The sequence below is a fragment of the Hemiscyllium ocellatum genome, chromosome 1 (genome assembly GCF_020745735.1).
Source record: "Hemiscyllium ocellatum isolate sHemOce1 chromosome 1, sHemOce1.pat.X.cur, whole genome shotgun sequence".
NCBI classification, from domain to species: Eukaryota; Metazoa; Chordata; class Chondrichthyes; order Orectolobiformes; family Hemiscylliidae; genus Hemiscyllium; species Hemiscyllium ocellatum.
In genome coordinates, this window is record NC_083401.1 from 51,146,344 (window position 1) to 51,166,507 (window position 20,164).

At 40.4% G+C, this 20,164-nt stretch overlaps 1 protein-coding gene across 1 annotated transcript in view; it reads right to left on the minus strand.

The window, feature by feature from the left end:
- The window catches only part of amacr (alpha-methylacyl-CoA racemase), an 85,053-nt gene that overhangs the window by 42,141 nt on the left and 22,748 nt on the right, over window positions 1-20,164 (minus strand). The window contains exons 2-3 of the mRNA XM_060829221.1: window positions 17,231-17,483; window positions 1,290-1,433 (exon numbers count right to left, since the gene is read on the minus strand). Coding sequence (XP_060685204.1) covers window positions 1,290-1,433; window positions 17,231-17,474 — 388 coding nt within the window. The 5' untranslated portion in view covers window positions 17,475-17,483. The remainder of the gene's footprint in view (window positions 1-1,289; window positions 1,434-17,230; window positions 17,484-20,164) is intronic.

Consider the following 20,164-nt stretch of genomic DNA (forward strand, 5'->3'; position numbering starts at 1 on the left):
GGATTCAGGTAAGCAAAAGGCTAGAGAGGGTTTGGCAACCTTAGCAATACAATGAGGTATACAAAGGGAGGAAGGAAGATGCTTATTTTGGAAAGTGCTCCTGATTCACCAAAACAGTAACCCATTTCTATTCTGCCATTTGACAAACTGTATAAAATATGCTGCCCACTTCTATCCAGGTCAGCCATATTTTGGCATCAGGAAGGTTATACATGGCAGCACACCTACTCTATTCTACACACCTCTGCTGAAAACATACCTGGCGGAGGCATTACCATTTAAAACATCAGCAGAAATGGAGCAGTAACTACTGTGGTACTATATTAATTGTGCTATCATCATGCCTGTGCCTGGGAGAATATGTGTAATTGACCCCACTACTCCTAACCTGCATTCTTTAAAAATTCATTCACAGTATGTGGGCATCACTGGCTAGGCTAGCATTTACTCACAGGTAGGTTAGAGTCAACAACATTGCTGAGAGGCTTTAGTCACATGTAGAAAAGTCAAAGTATGGGTAGCAGATTTCCTTCCCTAAAGGACATTTTTGGAAAAACCTATCTAGTTCACTAATCCAAAACAGTTTCATGGTCATCATTAGCTTCTTAATTCCAGATTTTTATTGAATTCAATTTCCACCATCTGCCATGAAAGGATTTGGACCCGAGTTCCCAAAGCTTTATCTGGGTCTCTAGATTAAAAGGTTAGTGATAATACCACTAGGCTATCACCTCCCCCCCAAAATGTGATAACAGAGGTGACCTTTCTATTCTGACAAGGGCAAAGGGCGACATGGTGGCTTAGTGGTTAGCACTGCTGCCTCACAACGCAAAGGACCCAGATTTTGTTCCAGCCTTTGGCGACTGTGTGGAGCTTGCACATTCTCCCTGTGTCTGCATGGATTTCGTCCGGGTGCTCCGGTTTCCTCCACAGTCCAAAGATGTGCAGGGCAGGTGAATTGGCCATGCTAAACTGTCTATAGTGTTAGGTGCATCAGTCAAAGGGAAATGGGTCTGGGTGGGTTATTCTTCAGGGGGTCAGTGTCTACTTGTTGGGACGAAGGGCTTGTTTTCATACTGTAGGGAATATAATCTAAAGAATTTAATGCAAGGAAAACAATTATTTTTTAAAAATTCAGTAAAAAGCAAACTTACGCTGATTAACCAGAAAAGTACGTTCATTAAATCTTCTTCGCATTCAAAATCTACTTAGGTGATTCATTAAAATGGACACAGTAACACTGATTTCTTTACTGCTGTACTTGATCACAATAAATCGATTCAAGTCACCTGATACTGCAATGAAGTTGATATCATGCCCAGCATTTCGGGAATATAGTCCGCTTTGTCCAAACCCAGTCAACCTGGCGTAGATAAGCTTTGGATTCTGGCTAAATAAATCTTCAGGGCCCAGACCCAACTTCTCCATGACACCTATGAAGACACACAGGTTTTAGTTAGTTAGATCAGCCAGCGCACAATCTAACTTTAATGACTACAATAGCAATAATGCAAAATAGTAGTCCAAAAAAAGTAAAATGTATTGCCAACCTTGCCAATTAATCAGTGCCGTTTTCCTTTAATGTATAAATTATGTTGAATTTTTTTAAGTTTAGCATTCTTGAATTTATCTTACTGAGTGCAAGATGAAAAGGTTTTGCAATACGACTTTCCTTTCAGCAATTTTCTATTCTGTATTAACAAGTGACTGTTTTTACTCACTGGATCAGTTGACATATTCTGGTTTCCCAGAACAGTAGATGAAAGCTTAATTCTTCATTCCAAGGTGTACAAGCAATGGAGCATATAAAATGGGAGCAGACGCAAACTATTTAGCTCCTCAAGTGTGCAATAGAAACATGGTTGATCTGTTTGTGTTTTGTGATTGGCAGGGCTAGGTTTTGTTGCCTTTCCTTTCGTTTGATTCACTGATGTCCTTTTTGGGAAGAAAACTTGCTCAAATAAATCGATTTATCGGGCAAGACCTTACCTGGTCTGTTCTAGACATGACTCCAGAGCCACAGTGGTTAATTTCAATCTTAGATATCCTCGGAAAAGTTGGGGATGGGCATTACCTGTTGGCCTGATCAACGATGCTGACATCACACAGACAAATTAATATGAATCCACATGATAGGTGGGATATGATTGCACTGAAGGGAATGCAGAGAAAATTTACCAGGATGTTACTTGAGCTGGAGAGTTTTAGTTAAAAAGGGAAATTGGACAGATTGGGTTGTTTTCCTTTGCACAGGGGAAACTAAGGAAGGACATGACTGAAATGTTTAAAATTGAAGGCATAGATAGGAAGAAGCATTTTTCCCTTGGTGGAGGGACCAGGGACCAGGATAAGGGGCAGGATGTTTAGAAGGGATGTGAGAAAACATTTTTTTCACATAGCTGGAAGCTGTGGCAGCTGTTACTCACTGCATCTAAGGGGGACAGAGGCAGAAACATTTTTAAAATTTAATATGTTGATGTGCAGTTGAGAGGACAATGCTATGGTTCACGTACTGGGAAATGGGATTAGAATGACTAGATGATTGTTTTGACTGGCATATATTCGATGGGCTGTAGGGCCATTTTCTGACCTGTAGATCTCTATGACTTATTCTTGAGAAAGAGTTATATTGAAGATCTGCCATAGTCCTTTGCTCCATTCTGCATATAAATAACCCAGCAAGGCCATGTTGTTTTGTTGGTATGTACTTCACCCTGCATTTCATCCATGAAGTGCACTGAATATTGAAATGTTGAGGTGTACAGTGTTGGCAGTAGTAGAAAAAAAGGAACACTGTCGGCAGAATCTTGCAGGGTTCTCAGTGACAAGAACAATGATGAGATATGCGCTTGCATCAGACGAGAAGTCCATCAAAGCCCGTCAGGACATCAGGAGCAACTCACTTAGTCAACTGGCAACTCATTGATAACTAGCATGAAAAGCAAAAGAGACAGACAGTTTTTTAAAAATTCAGTTATGGATGTGGGCATTGCTGGCTGGCCAGTATTGCAGCCAGTCCCTTGCTGCCCTTTAGAAGATGATAGGTAGTGACCTGTCTCTTGAACAGTGCAGTCTATCTGCTGTGGGTTGATTCACAATACCATTAAGGAGGGAATTCTAGGATTTTGACCCAGTAACAGTAAATGAATGATAATATATTTCCAAGTTGGAGGGGAGCTTGTAGGTGGTGATGTTACCATGTATTTGCTGCCCTTGTTCTTTGAGATGGAAGTGCTTGTGCGTTGGAAGGTGCTGTCTGAGTTTCTTTGGTGATTTTCTGCAATAGCATCTTTATACTGTTGCTACTGAGGGTTGGCATTGGAGGGAGTGGACACCTGTGGATATGGTGCCAATCAAGCAGACTACTTTGACCTGGATGATGTCAAACCTTTTGGATGTTATTGGAGCAGCATTCATTCAGGTAAGTGAGAAGCAGTCTATCGCACTCCTGACTTGTGCCTTGAAGGTGGTGGACGGGCTTTGGGGAATTAGGAACTCAGTTACTTGTCATTGCATGCCTAGTCTTTAACTTTTAACCAGTATATTTATATGGCAAGTACAGCTGAATTTCTGGTCAATATGGGAGATTCGATGATGATTAATACCATTGAATATCAAGAAGAGGTTGTTAAATTGTGTTGTAATGGGGATGGTCATTTCCTAATATTTGTATGATGTGAATCTTACTTGCCGCTTGTCAGTCCAAGCCGGGATAATGTCCAGCTCTTGTTGCATTTGAACATGGACTGTTTCAGTATCTGAGGAATCGCGAATGATCTTCGAGTAAAAAATGAGGTCTGCAGATGCTGGAGATCACAGCTGAAAATGTGTTGCTGGTCAAAGCACAGCAGGCCAAGCAGCATCTCAGGAATAGAGAATTCGACGTTTCGAGCATACGCCCTTCATCAGGAATGGTTCCTGATGAAGGGCGTATGCTCGAAACGTCGAATTCTCTATTCCTGAGATGCTGCCTGGCCTGCTGTGCTTTGACCAGCAACACATTTTCAATCGCGAATGATACTGAACATTGTGCAAGCATTGATGAAACTTCCCATTTCTGACCTTATGTTGGGCATATTTGGGTTAGGAAACAATCCTGAGGAACTTATGCAGAGACATTCTGGGTCTGAGATGACTGACCCCCAACCATATCGATTTTCCCATGCGCTAGCTATGACTTCAACTAGTGGAGAGTTTGCCACATGATTCCTGTTGATCCAGTTTTGCTAGGGCTCCTTGATGCTGTCTCACCGCACCTCTAGAATTCAGTGCTTTTATCGACATTGAACAAAGGCTGAATTGGGGTCAGGGACTTAGTGGCCCTGAACGATGCTAGCAATGAGAAAATTCAGTTATAAGGACAGATTGAGAACAGGCACTGTTCTCCGCAAGACAAAAAAAATGAAGAGGAGATTTGATAGAACTTTTCAAAATTATGAATAGACCAGAAAGAATAAATATAAAGCAGCTGTTCCTGGTTATAAAAGTAAAAAAAAATTAACAAGACAGCATAGACTTAGTCACATGCAAATGACACAAGAGTGATATGAGAAAAATCTTCCATCACACAGCAAGTATTTAGGATGTGGAATGCATTGCCTGGAAATGTGGTTCAATTGAGGCATTCATTTAATGTTTATTTGGACAGAACTTGTGTGCAGGGATATGGGGAAAAGGCAGAAGATTGGTACTAGGTAATAGAACCAGCGGAGGCACAATGAGCTGAATGGCCTTCTCATGTACCCGTAATAATTGTGCGATGCTGTAATTCCAAATCCTTTGCTAAAATGCGATTTTATCATTTTGTTTTCAACAGGGTGTCAGACATAGTTCCTGGGGCTAAAGGGATCAAAGCGTATGGGTCGAAAGTGAGAATAGGGTAGTGTGCTGGCTGATTAGCCATGACTGAATTGAATAGCTGAGCAAGCTGAAAAGGCCAAGTGGCCTACACCTGTTCTTAATTTTTTTATTATTCTACTATTCATGTTACTACTGTTAGTTCTCTTTGAGTATTTCTAGATGAACACTCTTACTTAGTCATTTTAGCTAATTTTTCAATTCTTCCTGCAATTTTCCATATACTGGAATACACATCATTTTATAGAATCATTAGTCATACAGCACAGAAACAAACTCTTCGGTCCATCTGGTCCATGCCTCCTCAGTTTCCCAAATTAAAGTAGTTCCACTTCCCTGCATTTAGCCCAAATCCTTCTAAACCTTTGCTAGTCATGGACCTATCCTAATGTCTTTTAAATGTTCGAATTGTACCTGCATCAGCACTTTCTCTCCATTCCACACGCGAACCACCCTGTGTGAAAAAGTATCCCTCAGCCATTTTAAGTCTTTCTTCTTTTACCTTAAAAATAGTTTTGAACTCCCCTACCTTTGGGAAAAGACCTTTACTATTCACCTTATCTTTGCCCTTCATTATTTTATAAACCTCTATAAAGGTCATTCCTCAATCACCTGTGCTCCAGTGAAAAAAAGTCTCAACCTATCAACCTATGCTTATAATTCAAACCCTCCAGTCCTGGCAATATTCTGGTAATTATTTTTCTAAACCTTGTCCAGTTTAATAACATCCTTCCTATAGCAGAGTTACCAGAACTATATCCTATATTCCACTGAAAGTGGCCTCACCAACACCCTGTCCAACCTCAACATAACAATAGTCTGAGCAATGAAGACAAGTGTGCTAAACCACCCTAAATTTCTTTAAATTATTCCGTCAGCATTGCCGTGTAATGTAATCCTAATGAACATTTTTCAAATCCTTCTCAGACTAAAAATTTGGCCCTCCTGAAATCAGAGTATGATTATTTTATTCCAGCAAGTAAATCTGGTAACATGCTGATTTAGTCTAAAATGAATCACTCCCCCAGATGTTTGCCTCCCATAAAGATAACAGGAAAAATTTACAGGATCATTAGAAATATAGAAACAGGCAGGCTTTTTAACTGCAATCTGCAGATACTTTAGGACATGCAATAAATTTAATCCATCTTAAAAGACTGTTTGTCCAATAGTCCACAATGACTACACAACTTTATGATTTTTATATAAGCATAAACAATACTTTTTACAAACAGTGTTTGGACAATAGTTTAAAAAGAATAGCTGATATTAACCTTTGAAAAATTGATGACTTTGTTTCAGATACCCAGTTTCATACTCAGATCAAGTGTCTATGCCACTTAAATTAATTAAATTGCGCAAAAAGTCAATTGTTGTGCATCGTCCATATCCCCTCTTCTATCTAATGTAGATCCAACATGTATAGATCCAGTCATGTAGCCCCAATTTTGTTTTAGTTTTCTACAAGCTTTCTTTGCCTTGAAGTTAAATGAAGACATTATAATGCAGATTAATAAAAGTTAAATACTGTAAAAAAAATTCCAACTTGGACATTTTCTTTACTAATTCTAACAATTAAGAAATACAGTTCTGCAAATGTTAATATTAAACTACAATGTAGTCAAGCTTGATACTGGAAAAAGCTGAAATTGTCTAATATTTGGTCAAATTTCAATAAGTAAGAGTTGACAAGCATGACCACTCTTAAGAGAAATGAGACAAAACAGTACAGATAACTTTGCATTAACAAGTTAAAGCAAAAATTTCCCATAATGTAGCAATCAGCATGAGGAATATTGAAAGTAGAAAACACTTGTTTTTCCGAGCAAGACCTTCCAGGATCTGCCTCAGTAAAATTCAGGCTGAGTTTTCCCATTGTGTCTGAACTCTGAAAGGGATTAAGTTTCAAGGCATCCTGTCCTCATGGCTCGTAACAATTTTTTTCAAGTGATCTTCTGCTTTTCACCTCATTAATTATGCAACAAAGTTTTTGGACACGTTTCTTTGGAAATCATTTGGTCAGAGATAGAAGAGCTTGCCACGACCAAGAGCTTCAGGCTTACATGCTTCTACCACTACATTATCAATTTGCATATCAATTCAAGTGATGAAACAACCTCTGGAACTGTGTTGTTTGACCCTAAAACCCAGAAACACAGAAAATAGGAAAGGAGTGGTCATTCAGCACTTTAAGATTGCTCTGCTATTCAACATGATCGTGGCTGATCATCCTATGGATCATCCTGTTCCCACATGTGCTCCATATCCTTTGATCCCTTTAGCCCGATGAACAGTATTTGTCTCCATCTTGAAAACATTCAATGTTTTAACCCCAACACCTTTCTGTGACAGAGCATTCCCCAGGTTCATCACTCTGAGTGAAGCAATTTATTCTCATCTCAGTCCTAAATAGCTTAGCCCATTTCCTTAGACTGTGATCCCTGGTTCTAGACTCCCCAGTCATCAGAGTGTTCTTCCTGCATTTATCTAATCTGATCATTTTAGAAATGTTTAGGCATCTTGTGAGAACCCACCTCATTCTTCTAAACTCCAGTAAATATTTTTCTAACCAATCCAATTTCTCTATATATTTCATACTCCAAAGAATTCTAGTCACTGGTTGCCATCTTCTCATATTCCAGTCACATTGATAAATTAACATGACTCCAGATATCCTTTACTGCCAAAATCAAAACAATAAAAACAGTATAGTTGCATTTACTATGATATTAAAGTTTGTGTAGTGTAGATTAATGTATAACATTCCATAAATATGAAAAGCTGAAGTTTTTACAACAGGTTGCAAATATATTATTTCATGGTCTAACGTAGATTTCACCCAAGCACTCAATGTTCCAATGTTATAGCCCCTCTCCACTTAACCCACAGAAACATTGCAATCAGTTCTTCATGCCACACTGTATTGCTCTTCCCAACCTGTATCCTTCCAGGCACTTGGAAGCTATCATCGCTCCTTACTGCACTGACTGACTGACTAACTAATAATATAACATCAACTTCACTTTTCACTTTCTCTGTTTTACCTTAAGTTGCCAGTCTTGCCTCTCTCCTTGAACCATGTTGTAGTAATGGCAACATCGCAGTTCCGTTGTCAATCCATACCCTTAAATCATCTGTATTCCTCCTAATACACCTAGCGTTAAAGTAGTCTTACTTCCTAAATTTTTTGGGAGATTCAGGGTTATCTTTTGGAAAGCATTTAATCCAATATGGTTTCCTAAAGATTCCTCTTCAATGACGATCTTAATGGCATATTCACAACTGCACTTCAGAAAACCAATTTAAATATATTAATGATGTACCTGTCTTTCCTGAGCAGAAGACTTGTATGTGTTAATGTCTGCTGTGGTAAACATAGCAATGATCCTATCAGTGGGTTAGAATCGCATGCCTTGTTTTAATGTTAACACATCCCCAACTTACTCTTTCCTACCTGTCAGGAGGGCAGGTTTTAGTTTTAGATTTTGGTATTTTGTGGACTAGTTTACAATATTGAATTTCAATTCTTTTTTTTCAATACTTCCTAAATTAGCCACGATGTGTTTGAGGTTTTCACAACAACCAAGTTGTCAGGAACATAGAGATTAATTAATGAGTTACACATTCATTCCATGGCACCTTTTATTGGATTCCTTTTCATTTGTTCATCTGTTGCTTGCTGTAAGTAAAATTCTCTGAAGCTGACAAGTATTTTTCACTATGTTCAAAAGCTGAGGAAGTGGCATTTCAATTTCCTGACATTTTCAGAAAGCTGTCAACCGTAAAATTGCATGAAATGGACTGCTGCACCAGTCAGCAATCTCTATTACTTTGAAGTGAGCTTTGATGGATTTTCTGCACATTAAGTAACACCTACAATACAGTAACAGAACCAAGTTCTTTTCGAACTACAGGTCATTCTGCTAAAACTTGCTTTTTGTCAGCACAAATTAGCTATAACACGATTGTCGAATAGTGGACATTGTTTGGATAATGCGAACTTTCTACTGAACGGGTGTAGCGATTTTCTAGTAGCGATCTTCAACAGTACGATTTTAGATTAGATTACTTACAGTGTGGAAACAGGCCCTTCGGCCCAACAAGTCCACACCGACCCGCCGAAGCGCAACCCACTCATATCCCTACATATACCCCATACCTAACACTACGGGCAATTTAGCATGGCCAATTCACCTGACCCGCACATCTTTGTGACTGTGGGAGGAAACCGGAGCACCCGGAGGAAACCCACGCAGACACGGGGAGAACATGCAAACTCCACACAGTCAGTCACCTGAGGCGGGAATTGAACCCAGGTCCCTGGTGCTGTGAGGCAGCAGTGCTAACTACTGTGCCACCGTGCCGCCGCTACTGTGCCACCGTGCCGCCAACTACTGTGCCACCGTATAGCAGTTTTCCATAGCGCGACGTGGTAGAAGTACACAACTGTCACGTTACAGCAGAAGAACCCATATCTAATTCATGCAAATACTAGACCAGGTCCTGGGCTGATTCCCCCAGCCTGAACTTACAGGGTAGGCCAAAGCTCCAGGTCTGCAGCCAGACCCAGTTGCATGGAGGAAGGGAAATGGGGTCTCAGCCCTAGATGGCAGTCTCCTGGTGGTGCAGCCTCCTGCTGTGTTAGTCTTTTGGTGTGGCTGCATTGTCATGGTGTGGCAGTCTTATTCGTCTTTGGTGACTAGATATTCCAGCAGCCCAGCAGGTGGTGACTGTGTCAGCCAAGCATGACAGCCTTCTTCAGTAGAGGCTTCTAGTTGAGTATCTAGCAGCCGAACATTGTGGTTTTTGTCCCAGCTGTGCGTTCAGGGTACACCATCGTTCCTAAATTGTCTTTTCTCGAGCCCAGGAGCTGAATTGTGATGAACTTTGTCTTAATTTTATTTTTTTTTTAAATATTACATATGACTTCTATATTCATGTAGGCTCCATGGTGGGGCAACTTATGAAACTTTTCACTACAATTTAAAAGTACATGTAACAATAAATTTCTATTCAAGTTATAGCAAGTATGCCAATGCAACAATTATTTAAGAACAAAAATTGGTTTACTTTATTCAAAGAAGCAAACTCAATTCATAGAGAATTTGTGAGAATTAAAAGCTGAAGCTAGTTAGTTAAGGAGCCTAAACAAAAATAGCTATTATGCTTCATTATGGCTCATTCACAGGCAGGTGAAAAGTCCCCTACAGAGCAAGTAACTTCCACTACTAACAAGAAACATAAATTACATTGAGGAGGTAAACATAAAAAGAAATGGAACTTTATCTAATTCAAGTGTCTGAAGATACTGTAATCCTACATTGACATAGGATTTTCAGCACAGCTATATAAACGCAACATAATTAAAATCCATGCCAACTATAAGCGATAAAGGAGGTTGCTAAGCCATTGGCAAGGATATTTGCCTCCTCACTCTCCACGGGAGTCGTACCGGACGATTGGAAGGAGGCGAATGTCGTTCCACTTTTCAAGAAGGGTAAAAGGGAAATCCTCGCCAGCGGCTTAGCAACCTCCTTTCTCGCTTCCCGGAACAGCCTCGGATAAATCTGGTCTGGCCCTGGGGACTTATCAATCTTAATGTTTTCCAAAGTTTCCAGCACATCAACTTCATCAATCTTGATCTGGTCAAGACTGTATCCCAGCTCGTCTAAGTTTTCAATTACAACAAGCTCCCTTTCCTTGGTGGAAACCGAAGCAAAAAGCTAATTTGGGGCTTCCCCTATCTGCTCAGACTCCACGCACAAGTTCCCTCCGCTAACCCTGATTGGCTCTATCTTCTCCCTGAGCATTCTCTTATTCCTCACGTATGAGTAAAATGCCTTTGGGTTCTCCCCAATCCGTCTTGTCAAGCTTTTCTCATGCCTCCTCCTGGCTCTCCTCAGTCCATTTCTGAGCTCCTTTCTAGCAAGCCTGTAATCCTCTAAAGCTGTGCTAGATCCTTGCTTCCTCCATCCTACGTAAGCTGCCTTCTTCCTTTTGATGAGAAGCTCCTCTGTTCTCATCATCCAAGGTTCCTTAATCTTACCCCTTCTTACCTGTCTGAGGAACAAATTTGTGCATCACTCACAACAACTGCTCCTTGAACAGACTCCACATGTCTGCTGTGCCTTTTCTCACCCACTTAAAACCTTCCCAGAAGTCCTTCACTCCTCCCAAGCACCTCTTGGTAAATGGAGGCCCCGATGCCTGAGGTAAGTCTTTTAAACGGTGAGACTCACCTTCCCAGAAGTCCTTTGCTCCTCCCTCGCATCTCTCCTTGCTCCTCCCTCTCCCCCTCACTCTCCCTGCTCGCGCTCTCCCCCCCCCCCCTCGCTCTCTCCCCCTTAATCTCAACAACTGTTTAAAAAAATTCAAAACCAATTCAACAAAATAAGGATAGATTAGATTAGATTCCCTACAGTGTGGAAACAGGCCCTTTGGCCCAACAAGTCCACAGTGACCCTCTGAAGAGTAACCCACCCCCCTCTGACGAATGCACCTAACATTATGGGCAATTTAGCATGGCCAATTCACCTGATCTGCACATCTTTGGACTGTGGGAGGAAACCAGAGCACCTGGAGGAAACCCATGCAGACATGAAGAGAATGTGCAAACTCCAAACAGACAGTCGCCCAAGACTGGAACCGAACCTGGGACCTGGTGCTGTGAGGTCAGGCAAAGTGATGTTCCTGCATGGTGTGGGAGTTGGTAGACCACATTGTGGTTCCCAGTGACAAGATCTGTAGTAAATGTTGCTTACTAAGGAACTCTGGCTCAGAATCGATGAGCTGGAGTATGAGCTTCAAACAGTGCAACACATCAGGGAAGGGGCAAGTTACCTGGACACTCTGTTTCAGGAGACAATCACAACTCTTAGACATACTAATGTGAATTCAGCCAGTGGTCAGAGACAGGAGGGTGTAACTGTGAGTGTGCCAGGTAGAGAGATCCAGGAGGTAGAGTTGCAGGAGCCTCAGACAGATGTTTACCAGACAATAAAGGTGAGGGACAGTGCAGGTGATTATATTTAAGCACCAAGGAATTGTATAAAAGTAGTGAAAATTAACAGTGCAACAAATTTCAAACCTTTGAATATAAATGCACAAAGTATTTGAAACAAAATTGATGAGTTAATAGCACAAATGGAAACAAAGGATATGATTTGGCAGTGATTACAGAAACATGGTTACAATGAGACCTGGTCTGGGAATTGAATTGCAGCATTTTGGAAAGATACACCTAAAGGAAAAGGAAGTGATGTGGCCTTGCTGGTGAAGAAAGGAATCAGAACTGTAATGACATATGCATGGGAGATCATGATGTGGAATCAATCTGTGTAGAAACAAGAAATAGGAAAGGGAAGAAGTTACTTCTGGAGGTCCCTAAACAGTAGTTTTGCTGTGGGGCAGGAAAAATCAGAGGCTTACAAGAAAAGTACAGCAATTTTCATGGGTGATTTTTAACATGCATGTAGATTGGAAGAATCAAATTGGCAAAGGTTGTCTGGAGGCAGAGTTCATTGAATGTATTAGAGATTGTTTCTTGGAGCAGTATGTTGTGGAACCAACCAGGGAGCAGGCAGTTCTGGATTTGGAATTGTGTTAATTGATGACATCACAGTTCAGGATCCTCGAGGGAGTAGTGATCACAGTATGACAGAATTCAAAATTCAGTTTGAGGCTGAGAAAGTAGTGTTAAACAAAGGAAATTACAGAGGCATGAGGACAGATTTGACCCAGTAGTAGGCAGGAAGACTAAATGATAAAACAGCGGATGAGCAGTGTCAGATATTTAAGGAGCTACTCAATTCCTCACAACTGAAATATATCCCAGTGAGAAAGAAAGATGATGATGGTGTTGGTGGTGGTGGGGGCGGGGGGGGGGGGGGGGGGTTTAAAAAAAAGTCAAAAACTAAGGTATACCACTTTACAAATGCCAGTGGCAGGTTGCAAGATTAGGATACTTTCAAATATAAATAAAAGCTGGTAAACTACAAAAAAAACCCAGCACAAAATATCAAAAAGGATAGCAAACGCTTCTATACTAAGCCGCAAATGTTGGTCCCTTGGAAGATGAAACCAGAGAGTTAATAGTAGAGAACACTGAGATGGCAGAGATGCTAAATCAATGTTTGCCTCAGTTTTCACGATGGAGGACAACAGTATCATTCCTATTGGAACAGGCAAGTCAGAGCCAATAGATAAAGTAGAACTTAGAACATCAACATCGATAGGGAAAAGGTACTAAGTAAACTATTAGGATTGAGGACAGGCAAATTCCCCGAGCCTGAGGCCTACATCCTAGGGTATTAACAGAAGTGGCAGTGGCAATAGTAGATTAGATTTAGATTAGATTCCCTACAGTGTGGAAACAGGCTTTTTGGCCCAACCAGTCCACACCGACCCTCCGAAGAGTAACCCACGCAGACTGGTTTCCCTCTGACTAATGCATTTAACATTAGTAGATCCATTGGTTACAATATTCCAAAATTCCCTAGACACGAGAAGGGTTCCAGTGGATTAGAAAATATAACACCCTCATTCAAAAAAGGGGGGGGGGGTGCAAAATGTGAGAAATTACAGATCGTTAATTTAACATCTGTTGTTGGGAAAGTGTTAGAATCAATTTTCAAGGAAGCAATAGCAGGACATTTGGAAAGTTAAAACGCTAACCATCACAGTCAGTATGGTTTTATGAAGGGCAAATCATGTTTGTCTAATTTGCTAGAGTTCTTTGAAGATGTAACAAGCAAAGTGAATAATGGGATGCTGTAGATGTAATTTATCTGGACTTCAGAAGGCATTTGATAAGGTGCCACACAAAAGGTGAATTCACAAGGTTGAATCATATGGGATATGGGGTAATTTATTAGCTTGAATAGATGATTGACTGATGAACATAAGACAGAGAGTCGAGATAAGCGAGTTTTTTTTCTGGATGGCAAGATGTAACTAGTGGGGTGCCATAGGGTTCGGTCCTTGGACCTCAGCTGTTTACAATCTACGTTAATGACTTGGATACAGGGATAGAAGGCTATATAGCTAAATTTGCACATAACACAAAAATAGGTAGGATGGTAAATTGCAATGACAAAATAACATAGAACATTACAGTGCAGCACCGGCGCTTCAGCCCTTGATGTTGTGCCACCTGTAGAACCAATCTGAAGCCCATCCAACCTACACTATTCCATTTTCACCCATAAGTCTATCCAATGACCATGTAAATTGATGAGAAGAACCTTACAAATGGATTTTAGATAGGTTAAGAGAGTGGGCCAAAATGTGGCAGATGGAGTTTAACATGGATAAATGTGAGGTCATGCATTTGGGTTAAAAAAATGGGAAGATGACCTATTATCTTAATGCGGAGAGACTTTACAGTGTTCCAGTGCAGAGGATCTGGGTGTCCTCTTTCATGAATCACAAAAAAAACTAGCGTGCAGGTACAGCAGAAAGTAAAGAAAGCAAATGGAATGTTGGTTTTTATAGTTTTAAAGTAACAGAATATAAAGGTAAGGCAGTATTATTGCAACGATACAATATATTAGTGAGACTGTGCCTAGAATATTGTGTACAGGTTTGAAAAGACATAGTTGTATTGGAAGCAACTCAGAGGAGATTCACTTGATCGATCCCAGGGATGAGGGGTTTATTCCCCCCACATAATAAGAGATTGAATTTAGAAAAATGAAGGGAGATCAAATTCAGGTATTCAAAGGTATGATAAAGGTGTGGATCAAATAGACGTGGAGTGGATATTTCCTCTTGTGGACATTCTCGGATGAGAGGATATAGTCTTAGGATAAGGGGTAACAAATTTAACTTTTGAATCTGTGGAATTTGCTAACCCAAAGTGTAGTGGATGCTGGGGCAGTGAGTAAATTTAAGGAGGAGTCAAAAAGACTTTTTAAAATGGCTAAAGGGAGAGAAGGTAGGAAAATGGGGATGAGGAGCATCTCAGCCATGATCGAATGGCGAAGGAGACTTGATGGGCTGACTGGCCTAATTCTACTCCTATATCTTACAAACTTATGAACGTTATGATTCTGATTTTTGTTCGCAGGTCGGAGGTGCAGAGTTGCAACAAATGCTGGTTCTTTGACCTTTAAAAATGGCTGCCTGCATATCTATATTTTGATCTGGAGTGCAGACTAGATTGGGAATCAGGCCAGGCAACCTGGAAAGAGCCAAAAATGCTACTGGCTTCCAAACAGGGCATGCTGGAATGCCTGCCTGGATGCTGGCACTGTACTCAAAGTTCAAAAATAAAAGATTAAAACAGAAACATTCCACTTACTCTCTTCACTCTCTATGCCCCTTCCATGCCAACCTCTTCCACAAACCCATGGCTCCCCACTCAACCCCATACTTCAAATCATTTCCAATGGGCCTTTATAGTTGCTGCTCCACCTCCTTGCCAATACCTTCCTTCTTCTTGCCAACTCACTTATTGTCAACCATGGGCATTAATCATGAGACATCAAGACAGGAAATAAAGTTACCAGTCTACTAGTGATACATCCAATAGATGCTTGAACAATTTGCTTGAACAATCTTTTTATAAAAACAAACATTTCACTTCTGATATTTGAGCTGAAATGAGCAATAATAATAGCACGAAGCCACTTATGGGAGTGGTGTACAAGCACCCTAACATTAACCACATACTAGGGGCAGAGTATAAAGGAAGAAACAATCTCAAGTTTGCCAGTAAAACCATAAGACCAGAAGATATAGAAGTAGAAATACATCATTCAGCGAATAGAGACTGCTCCTCCAGTTAATCATGGCTAATATGTTTATCAACCCTGCACTGCTGCCTTCTCATGTAACCCTTGATCACCTTCCAATCAAGAACCTATCTACCTATCTCTGTCTTAAACGAACTCAATGATTTGGCTTCAACACTCTGCTGTAGTTATCCACCCAGGCAAAAGTGAGGACTGAAGATGCGGAGCTTAAAGTCGAGAGTGTCGTGCTGGAAAAGCACAGTATGTCAGGCAGCATCCAAGGACCAGAAGTGTCGACATTTCGGGCAAGAGCCCTTCACCAGGAATGTTCATTCAGATCATCTGTCAGGCTCACAATTTGACACAGTTGTGTGCATTGGAAGCTATATATATTTAACACACAAGACCTTGCAGCAATAAAGAAAGAACATATACACACATGGCATCCCTTCCAACAAAATAGGTGACAGTGATGCCCTGACTACTTAGAGTCAACCTATTGAGTTCAAAATGAAAGTGTAGCCTGACAATTAAGTGTCAATTAGCATAATGATATACTCTCCACATCTCTACAGTCAAATTTCTAACAATTGGAGTCCACTTACAAGATAATTAACATGCTGTTTAGATTAGATTAGATTACTTACAGTGTGGAAACAGGCCCTTCGGCCCAACAAGTCCACACCGACCCGCCGAAGCGCAATTCCCCTACATTTATCCCTTCACCTAACACTACGGGCAATTTAGCATGGCCAATTCATCTGACCTGCACATCTTTGGACTGTGGGAGGAAACCGGAGCACCTGGAGGAAACCCACGCAGACACGGGGAGAATGTGCAAACTCCACACAGTCAGTCACCTGAGTCGGGAATTGAACCTGGGTCGCTGGCGCTGTGAGGCAGCAGTGCTAACCACTGTGCCACCGTGCCGCCCACAATGCTCCTCTAATGCAGTGTAAATATTTGCTTTTGTTTAAATTAGTAATCTTGTGAAATGAGTACAAGTTGAAAAGCTTCAACAAATGTTTGTATCGAGGTTCTGTACTGCCAATTTTCATATTTTTCAAAAAATTCAAAGAACTGCAGATGCTGGAAATCAGAAACAAAAACCAACATTGCAGCCTTCAGGACTCAATATCAAGTTCAACAATTTTTAGAGCTTGAGTACCTTTCCCATTTCTCCATGTCTTTCCCTCACCCCCACACATCAGGCCTCATCATCACATGGGCTGCTGCTACACACAACCCATTGTCAGCAACTATTCATTCTCCTAGACTAAGCTTTATCCACTCTTTTGTCTGTCCAACTGTTTTTCTCTCTCTATGGGCTCTGTCTCCACTTAATGTTTACTCCTCAACCCTCCCCTCATCCTATCCTCTATTATCTATGACTCTATAACTTTCATAGCTACCAACAGTGTCTGATGAAAGGACACTAGATTCAAAACGTTGACTTTGATTTCTCGTCACAGATACTGCCAGTGCTGCGGAGGTTTTCCTACTATTTTTCAGGTTATGTATATGGGTATATATTTTAAATAGTATTTCAAACATTTGTTCTTTTCAACTAACCTTTGCATTTTTAAAAACATATATACTGAGATCCAAGAAAAACAATGTAATTTTGTTTCATGTCTTACCTTTACGGAAAGGTTCAATGAGAACATCAGACTGATTACAAAGCTGCTTCAACACTTTGACTCCTTCTGGTTTCTTCAGATTCAAGGCCACTGAGCGTTTACCTCGACCTAACACGTCAGTTGTAGCCATCCTTGTTCGATCTATGCGTACAACTGTGGCACCAAAATCAGCCAAAATCATTCCACACAGGGGAGCAGGTGCTAAACCTGCCAGCTCGATTACACGGATTCCTGCTAGAGCCATTTTGTTTCACTGTGAAAGGAAAATATGTTAATTAAACAATAATAATTATACAAAAATGTGTAAGAACAGCAGGGTTTGCAGGAAAAATGAACAACCCATTTTGCATTTAATGACAATGCCTCATTATAATTTTGTCTTTCTTCTGACTGATAGGATGGGCATTAAAAAAATCATAGGCTTTCTTCAACAGACTGGATCTAAGATTTAAATTCAAATCAAGCTCTTCACTGCACTGCAGGAGCCCGAATTAAGTATGATTGCAGAGGATCCAGCTTCTCTAAGACTTGCAATTCCAGACTTCTTCCATCATTTACAATTTCTACCAAAAACCAAACCAACAAAGCTTCAATAAGTACACTTGCCCTTTCCTCTCAGATACAACTTTTAAAAATTCTGATAGAGTATAAACCTGACATGTTAACTTTTATTCTCAACAGCAATGCTAACTTCCCTGCTCATTGCTTTCAGAATTATAGAATTTCAACAGTGTGGAAACAGACCATTCGACCAAACTGGTCCACACCAACTCCCTGAAGAGCATCCCACCCAGATCCATCCCCTATTCTATCCCTTTCACCCTGTATTTCCCATGGTTAATCCACCTACCTATACATCCCTGAACACTATGGCCAATCCACCCAACTTGCAAATCTTTGGACTGTGAGAGGAAACCAGAGCACTTAATGGAAAACCATGCAGACAGGGGAAGAACATGCAAACTGCACACAGTCACCTGAGATTGGAATTGAACCCAGGTCCCTGGTGCTGTAAGGCAGCAGTGCTGGCAACTAAGCCACCACATAGCATGGCATTTGATTCAGAATTTTAGCAGCTCTAGTTTTATACTTTTGTCACTTCTTTTTCCCCACAAACTTCTAACAATGCCTAAGAGCAATGATTTTTAAAAAGTACTTTGTTAACACAAATGTCAAATGTCTAATTAGGAAAAGCCTAGTACCACAACATAACAGTATCAAAAAGGGCCCATCTTTTCAAAAAAGGATGAAACTAAATGTACTGAATATTTAGTCACCTGTTCCATACAGAGATATGTTGGTCCACCAAAGAGATTGCACTATTTTGTAAATTTGTCTCTGATTTTGAAGGTTGAAATTTTGCAGCATCTATAGTTGCAATTATTTGGAGCAATCAAAATTCTGTTCTCAGCAAAGCCATCTCTAACCTCCCAAAACAATTTGAGCATTGCAAAATTCAGCCCCTTGTTAACCTCAGGCAACACATTGCTTTGGAATTAAAGTCCACTTCTTCTGGTAAGTTATTTTGAGTTAATGTGAAGGATAAGTTAAGTATCCTGGAAAATATCCAAAAGTGATGTTTGGCATTGCTAAATGGTAATGCTTTAAATTCGCTGTCCAATTCTCTGACTCTGTCTCCCAGCTAGTTATATTGCTAATCTAAGGACTTAAAGTTCTCCAGTGGGCAGGAACTTGCACAATAGTTTTGAGAGATAATTAATCTCAATTCACATTAGTATTCCATCTTTTGAAAAGCATCATGTGGCAGTTGATGGCAACAACATGAATATCATAGAGGCATAATGTGGAGAGAAAGTGAGTGCTACTCTCCAGGATGTTGCTTGGGATGAAGAGACTTGGGTTGATTACCAGAGGAGGAGCACAGGAGGCTGAGCAGAAATCTGGTTGAGATATACAAAACTTGGACATTTATTGGGTATACCGCAAGGATCTTTTCCCATGCCAAACATGTCTAAGACCAGGGGGCATAAGTTTAAGGTGAGGGGTAAGAGGTTCAGATGAGATCTGAGGATTTTTTTTAACACAAAGGGTAGAAGAAAAACGGAATGCTCTCCTGAGGGGTAGTGGAGACATGTACTCTTGCAACATTAAAGAAGCATCTGGACAAGCACTTAATATGCCAGGGCACAGTAGGGTATGGACCAAGTGCAGGTGAATGGGATTAATATTAATTTGGTGTTTGTTGGTCAGCATAGACACAGTGGGCCAAAGGGCCAGTTTCTATGCTGTATGACTCTATGACCTAGCATACAAAACAACTTGCAATTTCATCATCTACAATCTGAGAACATCACCTCAAATTTTAACCATAATTTAAGATGTAAGTATACCCATAACCCACTGCATTTTCACTGACGTACAGCTAGTTATAATATGAGTGTACATACCTTTCTGTCTGGGTTCATATCATGACAACCAACCATGATTGGATTACATTTTGCATGAACAGTGCATTTCATACTACCTGCCTACCTGTGCAGATTTAGGTTTAAAAGTTGTTCATTCAGCAGTTACCTGAGAGTTAAATCAGTAGGGCAAACAACCATGTACCTCTTTAACCAATCAAAATGAAGGATATCTACATTAGTAGAACAAGAAGGACTTGAAAATTAGAAGAGGATAAATGTAAATCCAATCAGGTTCAGCAATAAAATGAACTGAATTTAATGAATCTAAAAACAGCTCCTGATCCTTGTATATCCAGTCCACAAAACTGTTTGCAATCCAGTGCTGACAGTACTGAAACTGATATTCTCACACATTGACAGTAGGTATTTTTTACCACTTACTAAGCACCTGAATACAAAACATTTTGAACGAATTAACAGCAGCAGTAATTCATAAACTTTTTGAATCTTGGATTTTGTATCGCTAAATGCCGTTTGTTAAATGCAGTGGGGGTCCTAAATTGAT